The sequence below is a fragment of the Aythya fuligula genome, chromosome 3 (assembly GCF_009819795.1).
Source record: "Aythya fuligula isolate bAytFul2 chromosome 3, bAytFul2.pri, whole genome shotgun sequence".
Taxonomy (NCBI): Eukaryota; Metazoa; Chordata; class Aves; order Anseriformes; family Anatidae; genus Aythya; species Aythya fuligula.
The window spans coordinates 119422346-119445002 of record NC_045561.1 but is presented as its reverse complement, the minus strand read 5'-3'; the positions used below and the strand labels follow the sequence as shown (position 1 = coordinate 119445002).

Sequence of the window (22657 nt, the reverse complement as noted above, 5' to 3'; positions counted from 1 at the left end):
CTTTGCTACAGACGCTACAGAACATAGAAACTGCAAGGTTACTACTACCTTTTGTGACCGATGCAATCTTCGGCAGGAACAGCTATCTAAAAGAGCCAACAAAATCCCCTTCGTCAACAGCCATCTGAACTTTTATCGTCTAACAATAGTCCTACAAACATCCCCCGGGATGCTCGACTTCTCAAACTTTCCGTTCAACTTGAGTCAGAACAAGCCCTTACCCTGGACACCTTCACCTGGCTCTACACTGCTAGCAGAGTACCACTCTGATACTGTCCAGTACGCGCTGCAGCCTACTCACGTGTATTTACTGCAGCCTGATTAGAAACGCTCACAGAGAGACGAATGAAAATCCCCCCCTTTCTTTCAGAATAAAAAAAAATAAAATAAATAAATACGACATGGTAAGGAAGAAAAGCTGAACACATGGGATGTGTTCCTTTACCAAGGGGCAGATCCAACATCAGCACAAGGAGTCTTTGGGCACGTGAGCCATTATCCACAACAGCTATTGGGACAAGCCAAACGCATGCACACGAGCCTCAATTTAAAAGACACATTAAGTTCATTTACAGCTTATGGAAATAACAATCTACAGCTTAGATTCATTTAGATTGCATCAGATTAGAGACTGCCTTCTTCAAAATGCACAGGGGGGTGGGGAAACCAGCCTTTCAAACCTGTTGCCTAACAAGAGACGGCCCTTCTCCTCCACAGGTTAAGTTCTTCTAAGCATCGTACTGTTTCTGGATTTTCAGAATCGCAGAATCATCTAGGTTGGAAGAGACCTCCAAGATCACGTAGTCCAACCTCTGACCTAACACTAACAAGTCCTCCACGAAACCATATCACTAAGCTCTACATCTAGATGTCTTTTTAAGACCTCCAGGGACGGTGACTCAACCACTTCCCTGGGCAGCCCATTCCAATGCCTAACAACCCTTTTGGTAAAGAAGTTTTTCCTAATATCCAGCCTAAACCTCCCCTGGTGCAACTTTAGCCCATTCCTCCTCATCCTATCTCCCGTCACGTGGGAGAACAGACCAACCTCCACCTTGCTACAGCCTCCTTTAAGGTATCTATAGAGTGCGATAAAGTCACCCCTGAGCCTCTTCTTTTCCAGACTGAATCCCAGCTCTTTCAGCCCCTCCTTGTAAGACTTATTCTCCAGACCCCTCACCAGGTTCGTTGTCCTTCTCTGGACACGCTCGAGCACCTGGATCTTCTTGTAGGCCCAAAACTGAACATAGTACTCGAGGTGTGGCCTCACCAGAGCCAAGTACAGGGACAGCCACAACGGGATAGTCCTACCGGCATGAGTCGGGGATGCTTCAGTGGGGGTTTATTTGACGCTGAAGTAGGTTTCCTGCGGGCACAAGATGGAAGGTAAGTGAAGGTACTTTCTGAACCACAACACTCGTGCGATATTGGACCCAAGGGGACCACTCAAAGCCTGCAATCACTGAACAAGTATGTAGGGAACCCTACAGGAAACAGAGCTTTTGTTCTGTGAAGCTCTTCTCCTATTGAGAAGAGGACCTTTTCTATTCAGTGTCTTTACTGAAATTTAGTCTACTTCCTAGTTGTTTTGACATGTTAGCCTTCGTAGAAGCCAAGAGATTTTAAACTGACAAGCACCACGTAAAATTCTTGTTCTCAGACTACAGGAAATTTCAATCAGGATGCTAGTTACTAGAAATGTCTGTGTCTCTTTCATGCAAATCAAGTAGCTAAACCACGAACAGTAGTCTGCAGGAAGAATACTTTAAAAGGTGAATTTAAATAGAAGAATAATACTCGCTTTGTTTTAGCTTTGCTTCTGGTAAACTAGACCGAACCTAGTAAGACATGCTATCTAAATTTGAAATCGTGATGCTCTTGGAAAGCTCTGCTTTAGTAAAAGCAGTAACCATATCAGAGGTGGCACTTAACAGCTGCTTGTCTGTGTCCTCCTGCCCCATCTATGCTTGTAAAATTCACAAAAATTATTTTTCCACAGACCTGTACAACTTGTACTAGCAGATCCAGCTGCCAGAGCCTCACTGAGAAGTCTCCTTCTAGCAAGCCCACAGTAAAAAGGAAAAGATTCCAGAGTTGAGAATGGTAAACGACAAGAGAACATGTGTGCCCCACTGGTATCTATCAAGAAAACGAGTATTAGCCCATGTCCAAGTATTTATCTACATGTCATAGAAACACTCATCTACAGAAACTCCTTGGTTTTAAGTTACATACAGATATGTACAGCCGTTACACAGCCACGCATGCTTCAGTTCTTAGTCTACTGAGAATCAAGCCAGTTCTCATGGGAATTTTATTTACTCAGTATTTTCTTAAGAGTCATCTGTATTGTGTCTATGTAATGCAAGTAAAATGCATTTGCTGTGCATCCAGATGGGTGGGCTCTAAGTGCTGTAAGGACAGAAAAAATTTCTCGCATTAGAAAGGTGAAATGGAAACTGCTATTAACCATCACACATTTGTTACTTCATAAAATATATTTAATTAAAAATAAAGTATCAAACACTAGGTTGATGGAATATTATTAAACTACTTTGCTTTCAATTATTTATAGACTAAATGAAGCTTGTCTACTTCTCTAAAAGACCTTACATTTTTATCTCCAAAACCATAATACATGGGGGGGGGACAGGGAACAAAACACAAGAGTTGCCCTTTAGATCACTATCTCAGAAAAAAAAAAGAACACTTACATATCAGGCATTTCATGCTGTGGAAGTTTTGCTTCTGTCCTGGATGTACCACACACCTGTCTGCATGAGGTGAACACACTGCACTTCTGGAAACCAGTAAGATTATAATGCTCTCAAAACTCAAAATCTAAGCTCTCACCAGACATATCTAAACAATTTGGTACACAAGAAAGTGCAATCCATTTCCTTCAGGTTTATGAAGTCACAGTGGCAGATAACCAAATATACAGTCATTTGGATATAAAACCTTCTACTCATATGACCAACAGTTACTGCAGGAAGAAAGATAGATACAGTCTCAATGTATCACAGGGAGCTGTTCATAGAGGTAAGACTTCATGCATGGTTCCATTCAAGTTTCTTTATGCTGTTTCTTTACTGTTAATTCCATTTCAATGCATTCCAAACCCTTTATTTCTGAGGGTCTCATTCATTCTGATTGCTTCTTCTCTGGTATTTCATCCGTGTCTCTTGCATAAAATTTCTGAAGGCTGGTTCTTCATGACTCTCCTCAGTAACTGAGAGAAAACAAACAAACAAACAAACAACACAGTTCACTATTTCAGCATTCATTCTACTTCTGTTCCTAAAGAAAGCTACAATCAGGCTAGTCGGAGTGACACAAAGTCTACTTGGTCTCCAATTTCATTACAAGCGAGAGGAAAGAGGTGATCCTAAATATGAATGTAACAGGGTAAGTACGAAGATAGTCTGTGAGCTATCTAAACACAGTATCACACTCTGTTAAGAACTTAAAAGATTGTTTTAAGAACAGAGTGACAGGAATAGGGAAGAAAGACAGGGATGGGAACAGGAGGACCATAAAGAAGATGAAACGTGCATTGAACAGGTTCAGGGGGTCACTGCATGCATGGTCCAAACATAACAAGTTCTCTGGTAAAAACATATTGTTTTATGCATTGTTGTATTAAAAATAATTACTTGAATACACAATTTACAATTGAACTTTCACAAAGAATACAGTGTGGAATCACTGGACTGAGCAGTGCGGGTGGGCTACTGCTATAAATTCATACACTTATATTTAGGTGACCAAACGTTTGCTCGTCTCCTAGGCTCTTGTTACAGCTAATACAGCTATTGAAATACAGATAATATTTCATGCCTAGACAAGCAGCTTTTAGATCAGAACAGATCTCTCCTTCCCTTACCTTCATGGTCAATGTCATCAGTATCACTCTCCCTCTCTTCTTCTTCTTCATCAAGAGTTCCTCGTGTTAGGATCAGCTCAGAGGGACCCATTGCTGAAGCATCATCAGACCCTTGGAAGGAACAGAAATGGCTATACACAAAACAGCACACTAACAGTAAGTTAGCTCCCTCCCTGACAACTTCTATTTACATACAACAAAAACGAGTACCTACTCTAAAGGGACAGAAAGCTACTTATAGGTTCCAAAGATACAGGACAGGCTGTATCAACACCATACTGAACAACTCATATAAGGTAACAGCTCAGCCAAGAGCAGAGCTTTCTCATTGTCCATTTTGACTATTTCACCTTTTCTAAAATACTTGATTATTCACAGTATGCCCATTGTTTTACCTACACACTAGGGTTTCCTCTTCTCATGTGTGTGATTAACACATGGGAGAGCTAAGTCTGACCCATCCCCAGGAACTGACATCCCACTCCACTAAGATGAAGTTGCTATTATGCTTTTACAGTGAAGACAGAAAAGCACCATGCTACTTTTCAAGGCAGGCTCTTCAGAGAACTTCTGCAATAAACGTAATATTGCTAGTTAAAATACCTGCAAGTGTGTTGCCCTGCATATACACGGTGCCCATGTCCTTCCACAAGTGTTCCAGCTGATCTCTCTTTTGTTTATTTTGAACTTTCTCCTGTGGGTACAAAGTTACATTTGGCTTATGAACATTTTCAAAACTTATTTCTCCCAATACTTGCAGTCTGTCCTCTGGGGTGGGGTGGTGAAGTCAACAAGCATGTCTTATATTACAACTAAATCACAGAATCATTAAGGTTGGGAAAGACCTCCAAGATCATCTGGTCCAACCATCACCCTACCACCAATATCACCCACTAAACCATGTTCCTAGGCACCACGTCCAACCTTTCTTTAAACACCGCCAGGGATGGTGATGCCACCACCTCCCCAGCCAACCTGTTCCGATGCCTGACTGCACTTTCTGACAATAAATTTCTCCTAATTTCCAACCTAAGCCTTCCCTGGCACAACTTGAGGCCGCTCCTTCTTGTCCTATCACTAGTTATCTGTGAGAAGAGATGCTGACCCCCAGCTCCCCATACCTTCCTTTCAGGGAGTTGGAGAGAGCAATAAGGTCTCCCCAAGCTTCTACTTCTCCAGACTAAACAACCACAGTTCCCTCAGCCACTCCTCATAGGACTTGGGTTCCAGGCCCTTCACCAGCTTCATAGCCCTTCTCTGGACACACTCCAGGGCTTGGATGTCCTTCTTAAAGTGAGGGGCCCAAAACTGAACACAGTACTTGAGGTGCAGCCTCCCCAGAGCAGAGTATAGGGGGATGATCACCTCCCTTGTCCTGCTGGCTGCAGTATTCCTCATACAAGCCATCCTGTGACATAGAATGCTATTGGCCTTCTTGGCCACCTGGGTACACTGCAGGCTCATGTTCAGGCAAGCAATGACCAACACCCCCAGATCCTTTTCCTCCGCACAGCTTTCGAGCCACTCTGCCCCAAGCCTGTAGCGTTGCATGGGGTTGTTGTGGCCAAAGTGCAGGACCCAGCACTGAGCCATATTGAACCTCATCCCATTGGCCTCTACCCATCAACCCATCCTGTCCAGGTCCCTCTGCAGTGCCTTTCTACCCAGCAGCTTGACACTTTCCCCCACCTTGGTGTCATCTGCAAACTTACTGAGGGTGCTCTCAATTCCCTCATCCAAGTCATCAATAAAGATATTAAAGAGGATGAGCCCCAACACCGACCCCCAGGGAACACCACTGGTGACTGGTCACCAGATGGATTTCACTCCGTTCGCCGCTACTCTCTGGGCCTGGCCAGTTTTTAACCTACCAAAGAGTGCACCTGTCCAAGCCATGGGCTGCCAGCTTCTCCGGGAGAATACTGTGGGACAATGTGTCAAAAGCTTTGCCGAAATCTAGGCAGGCTATGTCAACAGCCTTTCTGTCATTCACCAGGTGGGTCACCCAGTCATAGAAGGAGATGAGGATGGTCAGGCAGCACTTGCCATTCATGAACCCATGCTGACTGGGCTTGATCCCCCAGTTGTCCCACATATGCTGTAGGATTGCATTCAAGATGACCCGTTCTGTCATCTTTCCTGGCACTATGGTCAGGCTGACAGGCCTGTAGTTCCCCAGGTCCTCCTTACGACCCTTCTTATAGATGGGTGTCACATTAGCAAGTCTCTGGTCATCCGGGACCTTTCCAGATGACCAGGACCGCTGACAGATGAAGAAAAGCAGCCCAGCAATCACATCTGCCAACTCCCTCAGCACACTCGGGTGGATCCCATCTGGCCCCATGGGCTTGTGACAGTCCAGGTGGAGCAGCAGGTCTCTAACTGTTTCCATCTGAACTGTGGGTGGTTTCTTCTTCTCCCCGTCCCAGACTTCCAGCTCAGGAGGCTGAGTACCCTGAGAATAAGTGGTCTGACTAGTAAAGACAGGTGTAAAGAAGACATTAAGAACCTCAGCCTTCTCATCCTCAGTAGTCATGTTCCCCCATGTCCAGTAAAGGATGGAGATTCTCCTTGGCCCTCTTTTTACTGCCAATATATTTTTAAAAACATTTTTTGTTATCCTTAACCATAGTGACCAGATTGAGCTTGAGTTGGGCTTTAGATTTCCTGTTTTTTTCTCTGCATAAACTGGCAACTTCCTTGTACTCTCCCCGAGTTGCCCGTCCCTTCTTCCACTGGACATAAACACTGAAAGTTACAAAGAACTTTTGTTTAAGCATGGAAAACAACCTCCAGCATGAACTTAATGAAAATTTTCAGCAGCATCTGGAAAACAAACTTGGTGAAGTTGTGCCTGCAGAGAACTACCCTTGCACAATCAGAACTCAAGATAAGCAAAGCTACTCATTTTGGTACTCCAGTCTTCATTATTAATTGTCTCAGTCAAAACAGCAAACTTGACTGGTGCAGAAAGATGCAGCGATATTCTTAACAAACCACCTTGGAAAGTTTTTTTTTTTTTGTTTTGTTTTTTTTTTAAAAATCACCACCACCACCACCACCAAAATATCCTTCTGAACAGAAAATACCACAATCATTTTCTCACAATCTGCCCTAATAAACTTGAATTATTTAGCACTAGAACATTGATCAACATCTATTTTACAAAACATCTGCATTTTTGCAAAGATATGCTCCACCAAGCCCGGGGAAAAAGACTGACTGTGAGCTTCCGGAACACTTTTTCCACACTATGTATGAATAGTAAATGAAATGTTAGATCCTCCAAATGCAGAGGCAATTGTACGTATAAAATTGATCCTCAAGATACACTGCCTCAGTATACAATAGTTAAAAATGCTTACCAATGTTTTCCTCAGACGCTCATATTCTGGGCGATATTCCCTGCAAAGATAAATACACAGAATGCATTCACTCTCAATTAATACATCATTCATATTAAGTATGGACCATTTTGGAGGTTTATTGCTATCCCAAACAATTTTTTTTTTAGGCTTTCATGCTTGAGAGAGGTTTTGAAAAGACAAATCATACTTTTACCTGCATTTGGATTTTGAAACTAGAGGATGCATAATAAGGAAAACCAAACAAACATACTTCATTAAAATGCCAAACCTTTCTCACACATTTTTGTTGGATAAAATAATAATAATAATAAAATAATAATTTAAAAAAACAGCCCAATAGAGGTAGCTGTTTCACTACCATACCTAAACAGCAGATCACTTACTCTCCTCTAACTACAGACATAGCTTTCTCTGCCAGCACCTGTGCATCCTGAGACAGTTCAGTGGGAACTCTTAGAGGAAGACAACACATATCCTGCTCACCTACTCCCGAGCACATCACAGGAGGGCCGTCAACCCCCATGGTCCAGGCATGAAATCCATTATCATTAGTCATAAGGAATAGCTATCTGGATCACCTTATGAGGATGGGGGTGGCTGCCTAAGTGTGTGGGACACATTATGGGGTTCCGGAAAAGAGCATCTGGGGATTGCATGGGATTTATTATGCAATGTTTAGAGAAGGAATCAAAGGCAGGAAAAGGGAGGGATTGAGACTGGGGGAGAAACAAGCATGAGATATAGAGGGATAAGGGAATAACAGGCTCTGTTCATAGGTAAGCAGTAATTAATCAGCATGCTTGTCTGGTCATGCCCTGCACCTGATAAAAACAGTCTGTCCTACCACCTTATTAAACTCCACCTTCCAATACTTTCTAATAAGAGAAGACTCTTGCTCTGTGTACATGTGTGTATAGGAGTCTGTGGTATCAGTGACTATGCAAGCGGAGGTTCATCAGTGAGTGTGTGATTGTTAGCGAAGATCAAACTTAACTAGCTGAAGAGCAGGACAGATCAAGCCAGAGCAGCTGGAAGGTAGGTGAAGTGGTCTGGGAGCCAGTGCAACAGGGAGTTGGACACCTATGGGTGTTAGAGTGCCTGTGTATCTCTAGGGGCAAGAGCACATGGGAGTCAGCTACTGGAACCAGGGGAATCCCAGAAAGTGCATGGGAGATAGTCTGTATCATCAACCAGAGATGGGCTAGGGTCTCAAAGACTCATATATCCAGGTGGCAGCAACTGCGAGAAAGGGATCCGGAGGAAGCTACTCAGAGCCTAGCTGCTGGAGGGATCCACGTTGTACATATGTACATAAATTCCCACTAACAGACATTCTTCCTGCTCAGAGATGGGGACAGAATAAGGCCACTGAAGCTATGCTCATGTGAGTGCTCTTTGTATCCATCCGATCTGCACGGCTTGATGTATACATTTATGTGGTGTATACATATGCCTTATGTGCATATACCTACTGGGAGTACACCTCCAGCCTCACTACTGGTTGGATCTGGGGACATGAAGTTGTAGCAGCCTTGCTCAGGCTGTCTGAACCAGCATGATATATTTTCCTCTGACAGTGATCTATGGTCTGTCTTAGCTATTTCCATGCAACCCAAGTTAATGGATTTGCTTTCTAATTTTATAGAGCAGTCTGGCAGTATTTCATGAGGAGGAATCCAGTAACAGCACATTCTCAAAGAATTCTTGAATTTCAACTAGCTTGCCTTCTTTATCTACTTCTTTCCAAGGGCAATACAAAGCTGATCATCATACGGAACCAGATCAAAAACCTAACTTCACAAGTTTGCTGGCATAGCTGGCTTTTAGTTTTTATCACTGAATAGCACAAAAATTCACCACTGCATAGGTTATTTTAATTGCTTCATTTCATGCTGACTCTTAGATTTAAGAGTATTATAAACATTATGTTACCTTGACTTGAAAAGTGAACATTCCTTCAAATCAAAGGAGCGTGTTCATGAATCAGTAACTTCAGCAAGTATTCAGAGGGTCAGGAACCAAAGCATCACCTTACCTCTCATATTCATCTACAGCTTTGGAAAGCTGAACAAAAAAGTCATCCAGTCCTGTGCCTAGCACAGCAGAAACACCAACCACCTGTAAAAGAAAGCCATATTCCAGAACTGAACAGTAACTGAACCAAATTTTTAGGTAACTGATGGATGATGAGAGCTGGGAAGACTAAACAGTGCCTTGGAAAAAAATACCTAAGGGAATCTAGTGATAACCATTAATCAGCAGCATGAGAGTAAGAAGTAATACTGTACTTCTGTCACTCCTCCTTTCAACCTCATTCTCCACTTAGTTGTTAATGTTTGCTACCCGCTGCTCCCCGCCCCCCCCCCCCTTTACCTAAGCTCTTATTTAACCAAGGAAGCTGGGCCTTATTGTCTCTTATAAAGTTTATTGCAGGAAAAGGGGAAACAAACAAAACACAACAATGCAACAGTTAAGAAAAAGAAAGCCTGGTTTTACAGACCACTCCTGTGCCTCCAGTCTCAATACCCCCACAAACAGAGTTAAGACAATACAGCACCTAAACATAATGAACAAGATGGGGAAACTGTGGTGGTTTCACACTGATAGACAGCTAAGCTTCACCAATCTCTCAAACCCCTCCCTCTTCAAGGGAACAGAGGGAGAAAATATGATTAAAAAAAAAGGGCTCAACTGATGAGAAGGACAGGGAGATTGCTCACCAGTTACTGTCACAGGCAAAACAGTCTCAGCATATGGAGATTAATGTAATTTATTGCCAACTACTAACAGAGTAGAATAGTGATACACTAAAAACACCTTTCCCCTAATCAATCCTTTTCTACTTACACACACACACACCACCAAGCAGCAGAGGGGAACAGGGGTTGTGGTCAGTCCACAATGGCTTCATCATCTACTGCTCCTTCATCTTCACCCTCTTCCCCTGCTCTAGCTTGGGCTCTCAGCATGGATATCTGCTCTGCCACGGTACACCACAAGCTGCATGGGACAGCCTGCTCCACCATTGTTCTCTCCACAGGCTGCAGGGAAACTTCTGTTCTGGCACCTTCTTCACTGATCTTGGTGTCTGTAGGGTTTTTTCCTACATTTTCTCACTTCTCTCTCCCAACTGCTGTTGTGCAACATGTTTTTCCTTTCGTAAATATATACCCTCAAAAGAGATGCTACCAGTGTCACTCATTGGCTCAGCTTTGGCCAGCAGTGGGGCCCTGTTGCAACCAGCTGGAACTGATTCTTCCCTAACATGTGGCAGCTTCTAGACCCTTCTCACAGCAACCAATCCTGAAGTTCTGCCACCCCATAAACAAAATCTTGCCACATAAACCCAATACAGGCAATAAACAACAATAATAACAATAATAATAATCAAGCCTGTCTTCTATTTACTTGGTTACTGTTAGCAACCCAAGTTGTCATTCAGAACATAGTATTTTAAGTTGTTAGTATAACTGCTGCAGTATCAGTGTACTAAAAATAAGCAACAAAACAGACCACAAGAACTGACCTTTTGTCTCTGAAATTCTGTCTCTGTATTTAGCTGAAGCACATTTAAAAATGTATGCAATCTAATTGCAAATAAGGATTGGGAAGTACTTTAGTCACGCATATGGCACCATTTCAGTCATTTTTGAAATACTGTATATTGTTCTCTACAGACATTTAAAATATTCTTGTTTTAGCTCTATTCTGTCTATTTAAATGTAATCATTTATTTCGTCTTTCTTGTAATATCCATAAAAAATACAATTGTTTGCTCTTTCTTAAGTAAAAGCTAATGCAAAGCACAACTGTCTGAACGCATCTGGCACAGGCTATGGAATTATTATCATATTCCAAATTACGGTGTTTTCAGAGAAACTTAATGGATTTGTCCTCTCAACACCTGATAAATGTAAAAAACTTTCACTTGTCTCAGCAAATATACAGTTTTTTGGCTTGCTTTTGAGATTATTTCCCTTCTTTCTACATAGAAAATTGCCCAATTGTACTTGAGACTTCCAGAACAAGGAACATTATCTAAGATGGGAGACTTTACAACACAGAACATTACCTTTTAGCAGCCCATCTTACCTTTTTTCCAATGATTAATCGCTATTTAAATGCTACTCAGCATGACAAGGAACTGCAGTTATTTTATGTTCAAATCAGCAAATCATCTCCCTAAAGAAAGGTTCGGGAACAAATTCCAATTCAAAAGGGTGGTACAAAGCTCTTTTACATGATAGAATGCTTGAGGCTGGAATATACCTCTGGAGATCACCTAGCCCAACCTCTTCTGCTCAAAAAAGCAGGATTAATTAGAACAGGCTGCTTAAGATCTTGTCCAAGCAAGCTTTGAGTATCTCCAAAGGCAGAGATTCCACAACATCTCTGGACAACTGTACTGGGTCTGGCTGGAACGTTAACTTTCCCGGCAGCAGCCCATACAGTGCTGTACTCTGTACTTGTAGCTGGAACAGCAGTGTTATCACACCAGTGTTGTGTCTACTGCTGAGCAGCAGTGGCACAGCATTGGGCCTTTCTCTAACCCTCCTAGGGGGTGGGCAAAAAGTGAGGAGAGAAACATCACTAGGGCAGCTGACCTAAACCAATCAAAGGGATATTCCATACCATGTGGTGTCACACTCAGCAATAAAAGGTGGAAACAGGAAGAAGAGGGGGGGGGTGGGCTCTCGTTGGGAAACGTCGGTCCTCCTCTCGAACACCGGCTGCGTGCGTTGAGGCCTTGCTTCAAGGACGTGGTCAATCATCGCTCATTTGTGGGAAGTAGAGAGTAATTTCTTTCCTCTGCACTTCCATATAGCCTTCATTTATTTTGTTTGTTTTCCTCCCTTCTTTTTATTTTTCCTTTTCCCCTCCCTTTTCCCCTTTCCCTTTTTATTTCCCCTTAGTTAAATTGTTTAGTTCATGGTAGTCTTTATTTAATTATTATAATTATTTCCCTTTAATTAAATTATCCTTATCTCAACCCGTGAGTTGTTCTTTGCTTTACTTCTCCCCCTCCTCATCTAAAGGAGGGGGAGTGAGAGAGCGGTTGTGGGGTTTAGCTGCCCAGCATGGTAAAACCACCACCACAACCTTCTTCCAGTGCTCAATCACAACTTATGTTTATACAACTTCCTGAATGTCTGTTGCTTCTTGTTCTTCACCACTGAAAAGAGTCTGCCTCTGTCACCTTTACTTCTTTGCATCATGTATTTATATACATAGGTGATGTCCTCCTTGAGCTCCTTCTCTTCTCCAAGCTTTTGTGAAAGTTAGTTAAAAAAAGGAGGAATCTTACCTTCAATGAACTGTAAAATTCATCCAACACTAAACTCATAGAACGAGTCAGGTTACTGACATAGGATGTCTCTTGATTCAGGGCATCTTGAAAAGTCTCAAAGTCCTGCATCCATTCTACCGCAAAGCTGTGATCAATAATGTCAGTCTGGAAGGAGAAGACACAGCTTTCAGAAGTAATAATGATTCATTCTTTGTTCCCAGCCTAAGGGTAATCAAAAAAGAAATAATTTGTTTTAAACTTCCTCTCATAATGCTGATCTTTTCAAAATATTCAGCCCTGGTCTGAAGTTTTCCAAGGTCTGTTTTTAGTCAAACCAACTACTTCAATACAGGAAGAGGAAAAAAAAAAAGAAAAAAAAAAAAAAAAAAAAAAAAAAAAGCACTATCTCAGTTTGAAGGAGTGTTTAATAAAAAAACTGAGTCTGTTTATAAAAGTTTCTATGGTTTAGTGGAATGGGGCATTCAAAAATTGCTGTACAAAACAGCTTAATTTGTAAATACTACATGTTATGATTAATGCCAGACAAGAACTGTCTTTGCTGAAGATGCCGTCCTTTCTTGATTGGCTGGGAGGCTGGGGGGCATTTCCTTGCTGGGTAACAGGCTACAGGACCTTTATAAATGGAACTGTGCTCTGACCTCAAGAAGCTATTATCTAAACTCAGAGCATGACCATGGTCACAAAACAGGTGAGATGGCTCCATAATTTTACACAGATTAGTAAGTGAACAGTCAGTCTATTAAAGAATTTCACAAACAAATCACAGTTCATGCAAATCCCCAGTTATTACAACATAAGCATCTAAAACAGATATATTTAATTTCTCAGCACCAGTAGGAAGGAGTATTTCCTACTATTATTTAAAAGATTTGTGATGGAACTGAATCCATCAAGGGTCCAAAGCCTAATTTGAGACAACTTGATTAAATTCTATAAAGAAAATTGAACCTATTCTATAATTTGGTGCCTTTTTTATTTTCATCTGCAAATCTAACATCCTGTAAATCTATGTCATAGAATCATACAATGGCTTGGGTTGGAAGGGACTTTAAAGATCATCATGTTCCAACCCCCCTGCCATGGGCAGGAACACCTTCTACTAGACCAAAGCCCCATCCATGTTGGCCTTGAACACTTCAGGGGACGGGGCATCCACAGCTTCTCTGGGCAACCTGTTCCAGTGCCTCACCACCCTCATAGTGAAGAATTTCTTCCTAATATCTAATTTAAACCTACCTTCTTTTAGCTTAAAAGCATTACCCTTGTTTTATCCCAGATAGAGTCTCTCCCCATCTTTCCTACAGGCCCTTAAAATACTGGAAGGCCACTATAAGGTCTCCCCAAAACCTTCTCTTCTTTAGGCTAAATAACCCAAGCTTTCTCAGCCTTTCTTCATAGGAGGTGCACCATGAAGTTATGAATCCTAAACCTTGGGCCTACCTGTCTTTTCACATATTAAAGAAGTCACATATTTTTTTAGTCTTTCCAGAAATCCATTTTGTTAGGATTGATTTTCCTACCTCATGCCTTTCTCTATAAAAAAATGCTTAACAGCTTATTCTACAATAACTGTCTAGAGTTAGAAAGAAAACAGCACACAAAAACTTGCTAAGTAAGCACACAGGTATTAAAGACATGCATGGTAGGGATCACTGGGAACATGAGCATAATTGGAGCACATCACTGAGTAAGAAGGGGTGAAGTAAAATTTCGCATTCAAAGCATTGGCCTTCTAGAGGAAGCATGCAAGATACACATGCACACACAAAAATTGCTATGTTAGGGAACATCTAATTGAATATGAAGGATGGAAGGATGCCTGTGGGAAGAAGAAAGAACGCTCACAACAGAAATCTAATGAGAGTCTTCTAACACTTGAAATTATGTTAAAGGAGCTGGCTAACTGTCAAGTTTAAAAGCATTCATTTTAGGCTCCAGAACAGTACTTTACACAGCAATGGAGGCATAGCCTCAGCCTAGTAAATACCTGCTTTCCATCAGATCCTGGTACATTTTAAATGTAAGCAATTACAACCATACACATTTTGTTGTTTTGCCTGCTAAAAAACATGGGACTCCTTCCTGAAAACAGGCAGGTGTTACACAATTTCTACTGTAAGTCATCAACTTAGTGCTGAGAACCCAGGAATAAGGTAATTGTTTTGAGAAAGCAGTGGAAAGTAAGGGCAGATTCAGTAATGAACTTGCATTACAAAATTAAGTTTCCTTATAGCATAGGGTTAAGCTTTTAGGAAGGGAGGCCCATCCATGGATAGCATACTTAAAACTGAGTGTAGACAAAACACATAAAACCATCAAAGGAATACTGAAGCAGTGGGGATTTCTCTTGGCCAGGGTCCCAACATTATACGTGCAAAGATTAAGAACAGGACTGGTATCAGTCACCCAGCCAGCTTCAAAGCAGGGAAAATCTACACCTATAATATGGACATTTAGTGTTTCATAAGCACTAGAAATAGATTTGAAACATGTATTTTACAAAATTCAAATACACACAAAAAGATTTAGGAATAATCCGAAAACCTCAAGAAATCAAACATGTAACAGATATTGCAAAACATTTTTCAAATTTTTAGTATCATGTCTGATTTCAATTTTTCAGTGTAACTGCTTGTCCCTGATTTTTCTTTTGCCTTTCTTTGCCAAGACCTCTTCTAGATTCAGTTTTCAGCCTGCAGCTCCTTCTCAGCCTTTTTCCTTTATTTTTCCAGGAAAAAAAAAACATAGTATTAGTAGTAAGTATTGTAGTAAGATGAACACACTATGTTAAAGCAAGATAAGCAGAACAACGTTCTACTGGAACACAGGAACCACAGCTTTAATTTACCTTGTTCATGACAACAATGAAAGGTAGTTTCGTCTTGTATAGGATACTAGAAGGAAAATTAAAAATAATAATAAAAAAAAGCCATTAAAAATTAATTTAATACTCATTAAAATAGAAAAAAATATTAAGCATAAGGCAGATAAGACTTGTGCAAAACTGCATACGTGAGGCTTTGTAAAGAAAATATTTTTCTCTGCATCAATTATAAATGATGGATGATAATTTTCAACCAGATCTTGCGTACTGAAGTTGAACAGTCTGTCTATAAAATATACATAAAATATACAATCTCCTTCTACATACCCAGCTGATTTTGATTACTGTTTTCTGATTCTCAGATCCCAGTTCTTATTATCCTTGCAGTTTCTAAGTATTTTGACTTAAGTTGAAATCAGTTTTGAGAAATTATTCCTGATCAATGAATTCAAATAACTCAAAATATCTGTAAAGCAAGACTACCTTGAAACATGACTTTACATTGTCATGTCACTGTATGTATTCTAATATCCTCTGCTCAACTCTAATTTCAGAAAATGCAATGTCACGTGACATATTTGCATACTCCTATCACAATGATACAGCAATTGACCTTGGTAGAAGGACTAATAGTTGTGTTTTTTTTTAAACCATTTACCAACATTTCATTTACCATAAATTAAGACAGCTCTAAATATGATTTTTACATAGGTATTCAGTCCCTGGTTTAACGTAATAGACAGCAGAGAAATCCATGTATGAGGAGGAAGTCAATAAATCAGGAGACAGTATGTGTTCACATGACCTCACACCATGCTGAGCTCAAGACAAATCTAGAAGAGTCACTGAAAACCTCAAGAATAACAAAAAAGGAGTGATGTCATATTATGGGTTTACAAGAAGGGGCTCAAACTAGCCTATATTTATACATCTTTAGATAAATGATTTTATAAGCAACAGGCAATTAGATGTAATCTACCTATCCATCATCAAGCTGAAGTCTCATGGATTATTTAATGTTTTCAGTGGCAGCTTTGACCAGATGACCTCCAGGCCTCCTTTGGTACCTAAATTATTTTGTTTACCCAAAGGGGAAACCACCAAGACAGGCAATAACCAAAACAGCAGATTAAATATCTCAATCTGAGGAACCTGCTTTGGCAGGGGGGTTGGATCTGATGATCTTTCAAGGTCCCTTCCGACCCCTACAGTTCAGTTCTGTGATTCTGTGAATAGGAGGTACCGTAACGCTAAAAAGGGAATGAGTACATTTTTTGTTTGTTTGGTTTGTTTGTTTTGTTTTAATTCCCAGTAACAGCTTAGTCTAATTAGGAAAAAGAAAAAAAAAAAAAAACTAGCATATAAGTACTATTGCAACAAAGTAGCTTTTAAGACAAAGATGCTAAACAAAGACAAATCCCAAACTTAAGCAAGATTTATCCACAATGGTGCCTAGAATCAACAACTAAATTCAGTCTTGACTGAGAAAGTTGAATGGTTTCAAATCTAGTATGCCTGAGGAGTCTAGTAACATTGCCAGAAAGAGCAAACAAAAGTCACAGATTTTAAGAAGCGAGAGCAAAGACAGAGCTTTCTCATCAACAAACTGCTATGTATTAAAAGAGACAAGCTACAGTAAGCTGTAAACTCAAACAACTGCTGCTAATGTGTGTTCAGGAGATGCTATACTGTTACACTATTGTCTGATTGGCTTAACAGTTGAGGGACAAAGGAAAAAAAAAAAACAACAAAGAGCTTATCAATAATCACATAATCTAAAAATGACACATTTTTCTTACTTCTGTTCTCTGTTTTCGTTTTTTTTGGGATGTGACCCCACCTGCATATTCTTCACTGGGGTGAACAGGACAACACAGCAAAACACAAGAGTGCTCACACAAGTACAAATCACAGTGTGAAAAGCATCAGAAGGATTTGTAGGTGTAGACAGCCCTTCACATTGTCATAGCTGTAACTGTAAAGATGTGTATCACCTTTAAATCTCTTTAGAGACTTTGCAAATTAAAAGATTACAGGCAGAAATTCTGTATGCTAAATCTCTACTTGTCAAAAATTTAAGTTTGAATCATCATTTCTCAAACTTAACTACAGTCAATACCTGAAAGAACTGTGGTAAAAAGAGTTAACATTGGAATTCACATATTAAATAATATATGCTCCATTTTTACTTTTACAAAAGAAATCTATTATTCAAGTCAGAAAACAAATTGGATATAGCCATTGTAACATTCTGACTATGCCTTTACCATGGCCAAAAAGACATGGTCCTTCTTCTCAGCCACGTTTCCAAGAAATTAAGTGGACATATTCTCCTTAACTGAAAAGCTACTCACATGAAGTCTAAACAAATGGTCGTGTGTCGTTCCTCCCCCCCCCCTCCCTCCCTGATAAATAGCAAGGAGACAAAGCAATCAAAAAAGATGCATTGCATTTTCAGCTTTTCTTACCTACAGGCATACAGCATGTTGGACATAAAGGTGATAGGATTAGTACTGCGAGAGGTGTCCATCACGTAAACAACAACAGAAGGAAAAGAGGAAGCCTGGAAATATGTGGAAAAATACAATTTAATTAGAAGTACACGCTGTTCAATAGGCACTTTTTCCACATAGCCTCAATGTCAAGTTACATAGAATACACTTACCAAAGCTTCAGTTATAATGGTTCCTGATGCTGACCATGTGAACACTTCAATTTGACCTGGTGTGTCAATAATGACATACCTGTTAAGAAGTCACCCGCAACAAACAAAAAGGGAAAAAATTAGTCAAGCACAAGGTCCTGTCATGACTAGACTAACACAGGCACAGAAGAGCAAATCACATGATTATTCTGCTCAGAACAGAAAAGCTTTTCCCAAACAGTGACAAGATTTAAGGACACACCTGAAAATCTCTGAGTGAATTTTGTGACTAAGAAGCATTTATTCTCCTAAGATTCTGTTAAAGACATCAATTTGGCTTTTTTTTTTTTTTTTTTTTTTACTGTTACAAACTTTTCAGAACAAAAATTAATTGTTGTCCATTGGAGCAGTACATATTAAAAAAAAAAAGAAGGTTAAAGGAAGACAAGAAAAGCAGATGTGGAATCAGACATTTCTTTGATGCAAACAAGGCTAGTACCCTGTAATAATTCTATGCCCTTTTACAGATAAAATTTATACCAAGGCTGAAAGACAACTACAAAACACATAGAGAACCTTTTATAGGATTAGGATAAAATTAGGATATTTAAAACATGCAGAGATTTTTTTTTTTAGGATTAGGATTAAATTAAGATATTTAAACCATTTCACATATTTTTTCCACATTGATTCCAGAATAGTAAAACTTGGTAGAATATACTTACTTGGATGCATTTTGTCTTTTTTCAATAAACTTCATCACCTGATTGAAAAAGAAGCAGTATGCATTGTATTTAGACTCAGAACAGGAAACACAAATAGTCATTTCATAACAGAAACATTAAATTGAATAGCCACACATGTACGTATCAAAAAAGCTGGAAGTCTAAGCCTTTCATTGTGTGAAAATAGATGGCTTGAAAATACTCAGACAATGCATATGCCAAAAATGACCCTAATTTTACCCATAATCTAGTACCTGGTGAAAGAAATGGCATAATAAATGCAGTTGTTCCCTAACTATTTCCTAAGAGATTGGGCATTGCTTTAATATTGTGAATAAGGATCACATCTCAGTGCCGATTTAGCATTAAGATTTATGAGAATAGTCAATTATCAAATAACCCTAGGAAAACTTAGCTGGTTTCCAGAAGTGAGCTTCCCTACTTCAAAATCTGAGCAATCATATAAAAGAAAATGTTATCCTGAACATCATGCAACAGAACAGTTATACACAAAGACTTAGAAATCGACATTCTGTACTTCCAAATACATAACTTCCAAATACATAACTTCCAAATTTTACATAAAAAAAAAAAGAGTTGGGAAAAAAAAATTATATATCTCCCTTAAATGAGACCTATTGAAATTTGGCTGCTTTTCAAAATAGGGAGAATACTATTAACTCTCAAAAAAATATTTAAAGGTTAAACAACAGTGATTTCTGAAGCTCCAGCTACGCAAAAAATCCAGTCCCCAGCACAGTATCCATAGCCCAGTATCACATAAGAACAACCTCATACCTGATCAAATCTTGTAGCAAAAAGATTGAGAGAGGTCACTATTCCACCATTTGGGCCCAGCCCATATCTAGACACTCCATTTAGGAAAGCTGATGACTATACAGACCTCAGAGGGCTTATTTTTAAATTCTGATAGTAGTTGGCCATTGACAATGTACCTTGGATGCCTTGCAGCAAAAGACAATTCTCCCCATATACAATTAAGCCTTTTAAGTGATGCAGTACCTGGGCAAGAGAAAGACTACTTGCTATTTGTTAAAACACATGTGATTGACAAAAGGAAAAGAAGCTACACCGTGGCTTCCTCTTACCATTATTCAAGCATTACCATCTCTGGCAAAGAAAAAAAGAAAAAAAAAAAGTGCACTTATATACTAAAGCCATCACTGTCTTTCCAAAAAAGATTAACACAGCCAGTAACTCAGAGTTTAACAATGTCCTGAATGCAGTTCATTTTTAAGATTATGTACTTCAAAAATACAATTAAAAGATTTCTCACACAAATCATTCACAGAAGAATTTAAATGGAAAGAATTAGACTTAACTTTGTAGAGACACTCAAAATGTCTTGAAGATTTCAAAATTATTTTTCACACATACGGGTCTATACTAATTATGTTCATGGAAACAAAGACTCTTTTAATTGCATCCTGTAATTTCCTTACTGCACAAGAACCAGCACTGATTCATTAGTACATACAGTCTTCTGGGGGTACTGCTCTAAATGTCCAAACATGCTAACAGACACACCCCTTAAGCGCTATTTGATGAGATACTTCAACTCCAATGATGGCTAACAGAGACAGCAAAGCAAGTAATGCATCTACATGCCAAATTCAAACTTATGTTTGAATGTTTTGCTAGCAACTCCTAATCAAATAACAGCCAAAATCATAATCCTAACCTCCATCATCCCTTCTTTTTCCCTAAGAGTAAATGTAAGAGCCATGCTAGTATGTCAAATCCAAACACTGTATATTAACTCCACCTGCAAAGGCTGTTACTTGAGAAACAAAGGACCTCCATACCTCTTTGGAACTGCAGTCCTTTTAGTGTAATGTTACTGAACTACAGTTACCAAATTACTGTACCGTGTAAGCCATCAGTCCAGTGTCTTAGAGATTCAGAGAGACAACAGTGCTTTGATTACCGTCAATGTGTAAATAGTTTTCTTCACTTACTACAAGCAAACAGTAATTTGAATATTTTTAATAATAAATAACATGAGATTTGTAAATACATGGGGAGAAAGCTGCTGGCTTCCCCCATGAAAAATAAAAGCTCATTGAAAAAAAAAAAAAAAAAAAAAAAAAAAAAAACAAGAGAAGTGGATGGAGTGCATGCTATTTATAAAAAGGCACTACTAGGCAGAAACACTTTTAGCGCACTTTTTACACCTAAGTATCAAATCTTATTTAACATGTATTTCTAATCTCTCATGTAAGAAGTACAGTGAAAAATCATGCACTAGTCTGCATTGTTGCAATCCCCAATGCCTCCTGTCCCCTTTATCTTGATGTGCAGAAGTGACAGGCAACTTTTACAAAATCCAAGATTTCAAAGATTGCTGTAAGACTAAAAAAAAAAGGATACTGTTTCATGACTTCTTTGTACTTCACAGTGTCCCGGATATCTAAAGTGGGAATACACATGAATAGTTTCAATACATTTCTTTTAAAACAGTCTTATTGATTTGCTGACTAGTGAAAGCCTTTCCCTTTCTAGCGAGTCTCCTTTTTCCTCACTAATAGATCTAGAACCAACAGAAAAAATCTCACAAGCAGAACAAGTAAGATTTAACAGATTGTCATCATATACATGAAATTCACTGTTACTCCTCTGAAACAGCACCAGGTTAAGTTTTTGAGCAGTAACTACTTCAACTGAATTTTATTCTCAGCTCATCAACAACAGTTAGTAAAGCATATATATTTAACCATCTTATGCGAGATCCAGCACTACAATGCATTATGGAATCCTTCATCTGACATCAATAAAAACACTTTGGTACCACCAGTTTTCTTATTTTCTACAGAGACAGACTGACAAACGTTAGAAAGTTTGAAAGAGAGAACCCTCACAAACCTAAGGATTGGTATGGTAAGCTTTTAGGAACAGCAAACCTTTTGGAATGGCCAGACATAAAGCCTGTTTGTTGTTATTTTCTCTACAATCAACATTTTCAAAAGAGCTTTAGAAAGTTATTTGGTTGCACTTACAGCTACCACAGCTCCGAAAATAGGAAACCTAATCGAATCTGCTAAAATGCTCATTGCAAATGAAAGGAAAAAAGGTGTACATTAAACCATACAAAATAGTACAAAGTATGTACAAATGCAATAGTAAAACGGTTTCGGTCCTAAAAATTCATAATCAAGGGGAAAAAAAAAAAAAGTTCTCCTCGCGGTAGGACTTCGTATCTCTTAAAGAGAAGATAAATAGCCTAATCAAATGCCTTACATAACACAGCCTCCCTCCCTTTCTGCGAAACATCAGAAAAACAGTATACCAAAAAAAGGGTTAACTTCCTTATGGCAAAAGATATTTTTCTGTTCTTGCGGACTCGACAAATACGCGCCAGCTCTGATCCCGGACCACCCCTACAACTTTCACCAACCTCAAGCTGCCGACCACCCGGCAAAGCACCAGCGAGCCGGGCTCGCGTCGGCGCGGCGGGACTCACCGATGTTGGCAGGGAAGGGCAGGCTGTGCACGGCGGGGTCCAGGTTGATCACGTACGGAGGGCAGCGCTGGCCGTGCAAGTGAGCCGCGAGTCGCTAAGGGGACACGAGAAGGCGTCAGGCCCCGCCCGGCGTGGAGACAGGGGCGGGCAAACCGACAGCTCCCCGCTGCCGTCTCTCACCTGCACAAAGGTGGTCTTCCCGGAGCCCGCCATGCCCAGCACCAGAACGCACACCGGCGCTGCCGCCGCCGCCGCCATCTTCCCAGCAGCCGCTTGTTCTTCCGGGGCGCGGTGGGGAGGCGGGGACCAGCCTCGCAGCTTCCCGCGCGTCGTTGCTCCGCCGCCGGCCGGTTACGTACCGCAGGCTCGCGCGGCCTCCCCGCACGGGACGGCCCGATCGCGGCCTGGAGGCAGCCGGCGG

At 40.2% G+C, this 22657-nt stretch overlaps 1 protein-coding gene and 1 long non-coding RNA gene across 4 annotated transcripts; one reads left to right on the top strand and one right to left on the bottom strand.

Moving 5' to 3' along the window:
- The first annotated feature begins 1157 nt into the window (after positions 1 to 1157).
- On the top strand, positions 1158 to 2529 carry LOC116487318. Its single transcript, XR_004253067.1, has 2 exons — positions 1158 to 1386; positions 2000 to 2529. It is a non-coding gene; the product is annotated as an uncharacterized LOC116487318 (long non-coding RNA).
- GPN1 (GPN-loop GTPase 1) lies at positions 2105 to 22561 on the bottom strand. 3 transcript variants are annotated; one of them, XR_004253066.1, is made up of 15 exons: positions 22417 to 22561; positions 22237 to 22330; positions 21147 to 21186; positions 19554 to 19620; positions 18756 to 18793; positions 18052 to 18130; positions 17855 to 17949; positions 15411 to 15456; positions 12560 to 12706; positions 9290 to 9372; positions 7252 to 7291; positions 4490 to 4580; positions 3887 to 3997; positions 2715 to 3232; positions 2105 to 2412 (listed from the first exon to the last, which is right to left on the bottom strand). XR_004253066.1 is itself a non-coding variant. In XM_032184109.1 (14 exons), the coding sequence occupies exons 1-14, from the start codon at positions 22492 to 22494 to the stop codon at positions 3141 to 3143; spliced, it is 1101 nt and encodes a 366-aa protein (XP_032040000.1). In that variant the 5' UTR covers positions 22495 to 22561; the 3' UTR covers positions 2105 to 3140. The 3 variants fall into 3 exon arrangements, 2 of the variants coding, with proteins under 2 accessions (XP_032040000.1, XP_032040001.1); XM_032184109.1 differs by having other exon boundaries at positions 2105 to 3232; XM_032184110.1 differs by lacking the exons at positions 19554 to 19620; positions 21147 to 21186; positions 22417 to 22561 and having other exon boundaries at positions 2105 to 3232; positions 22237 to 22259.
- Between the last annotated feature and the right edge of the window lie 96 nt (positions 22562 to 22657).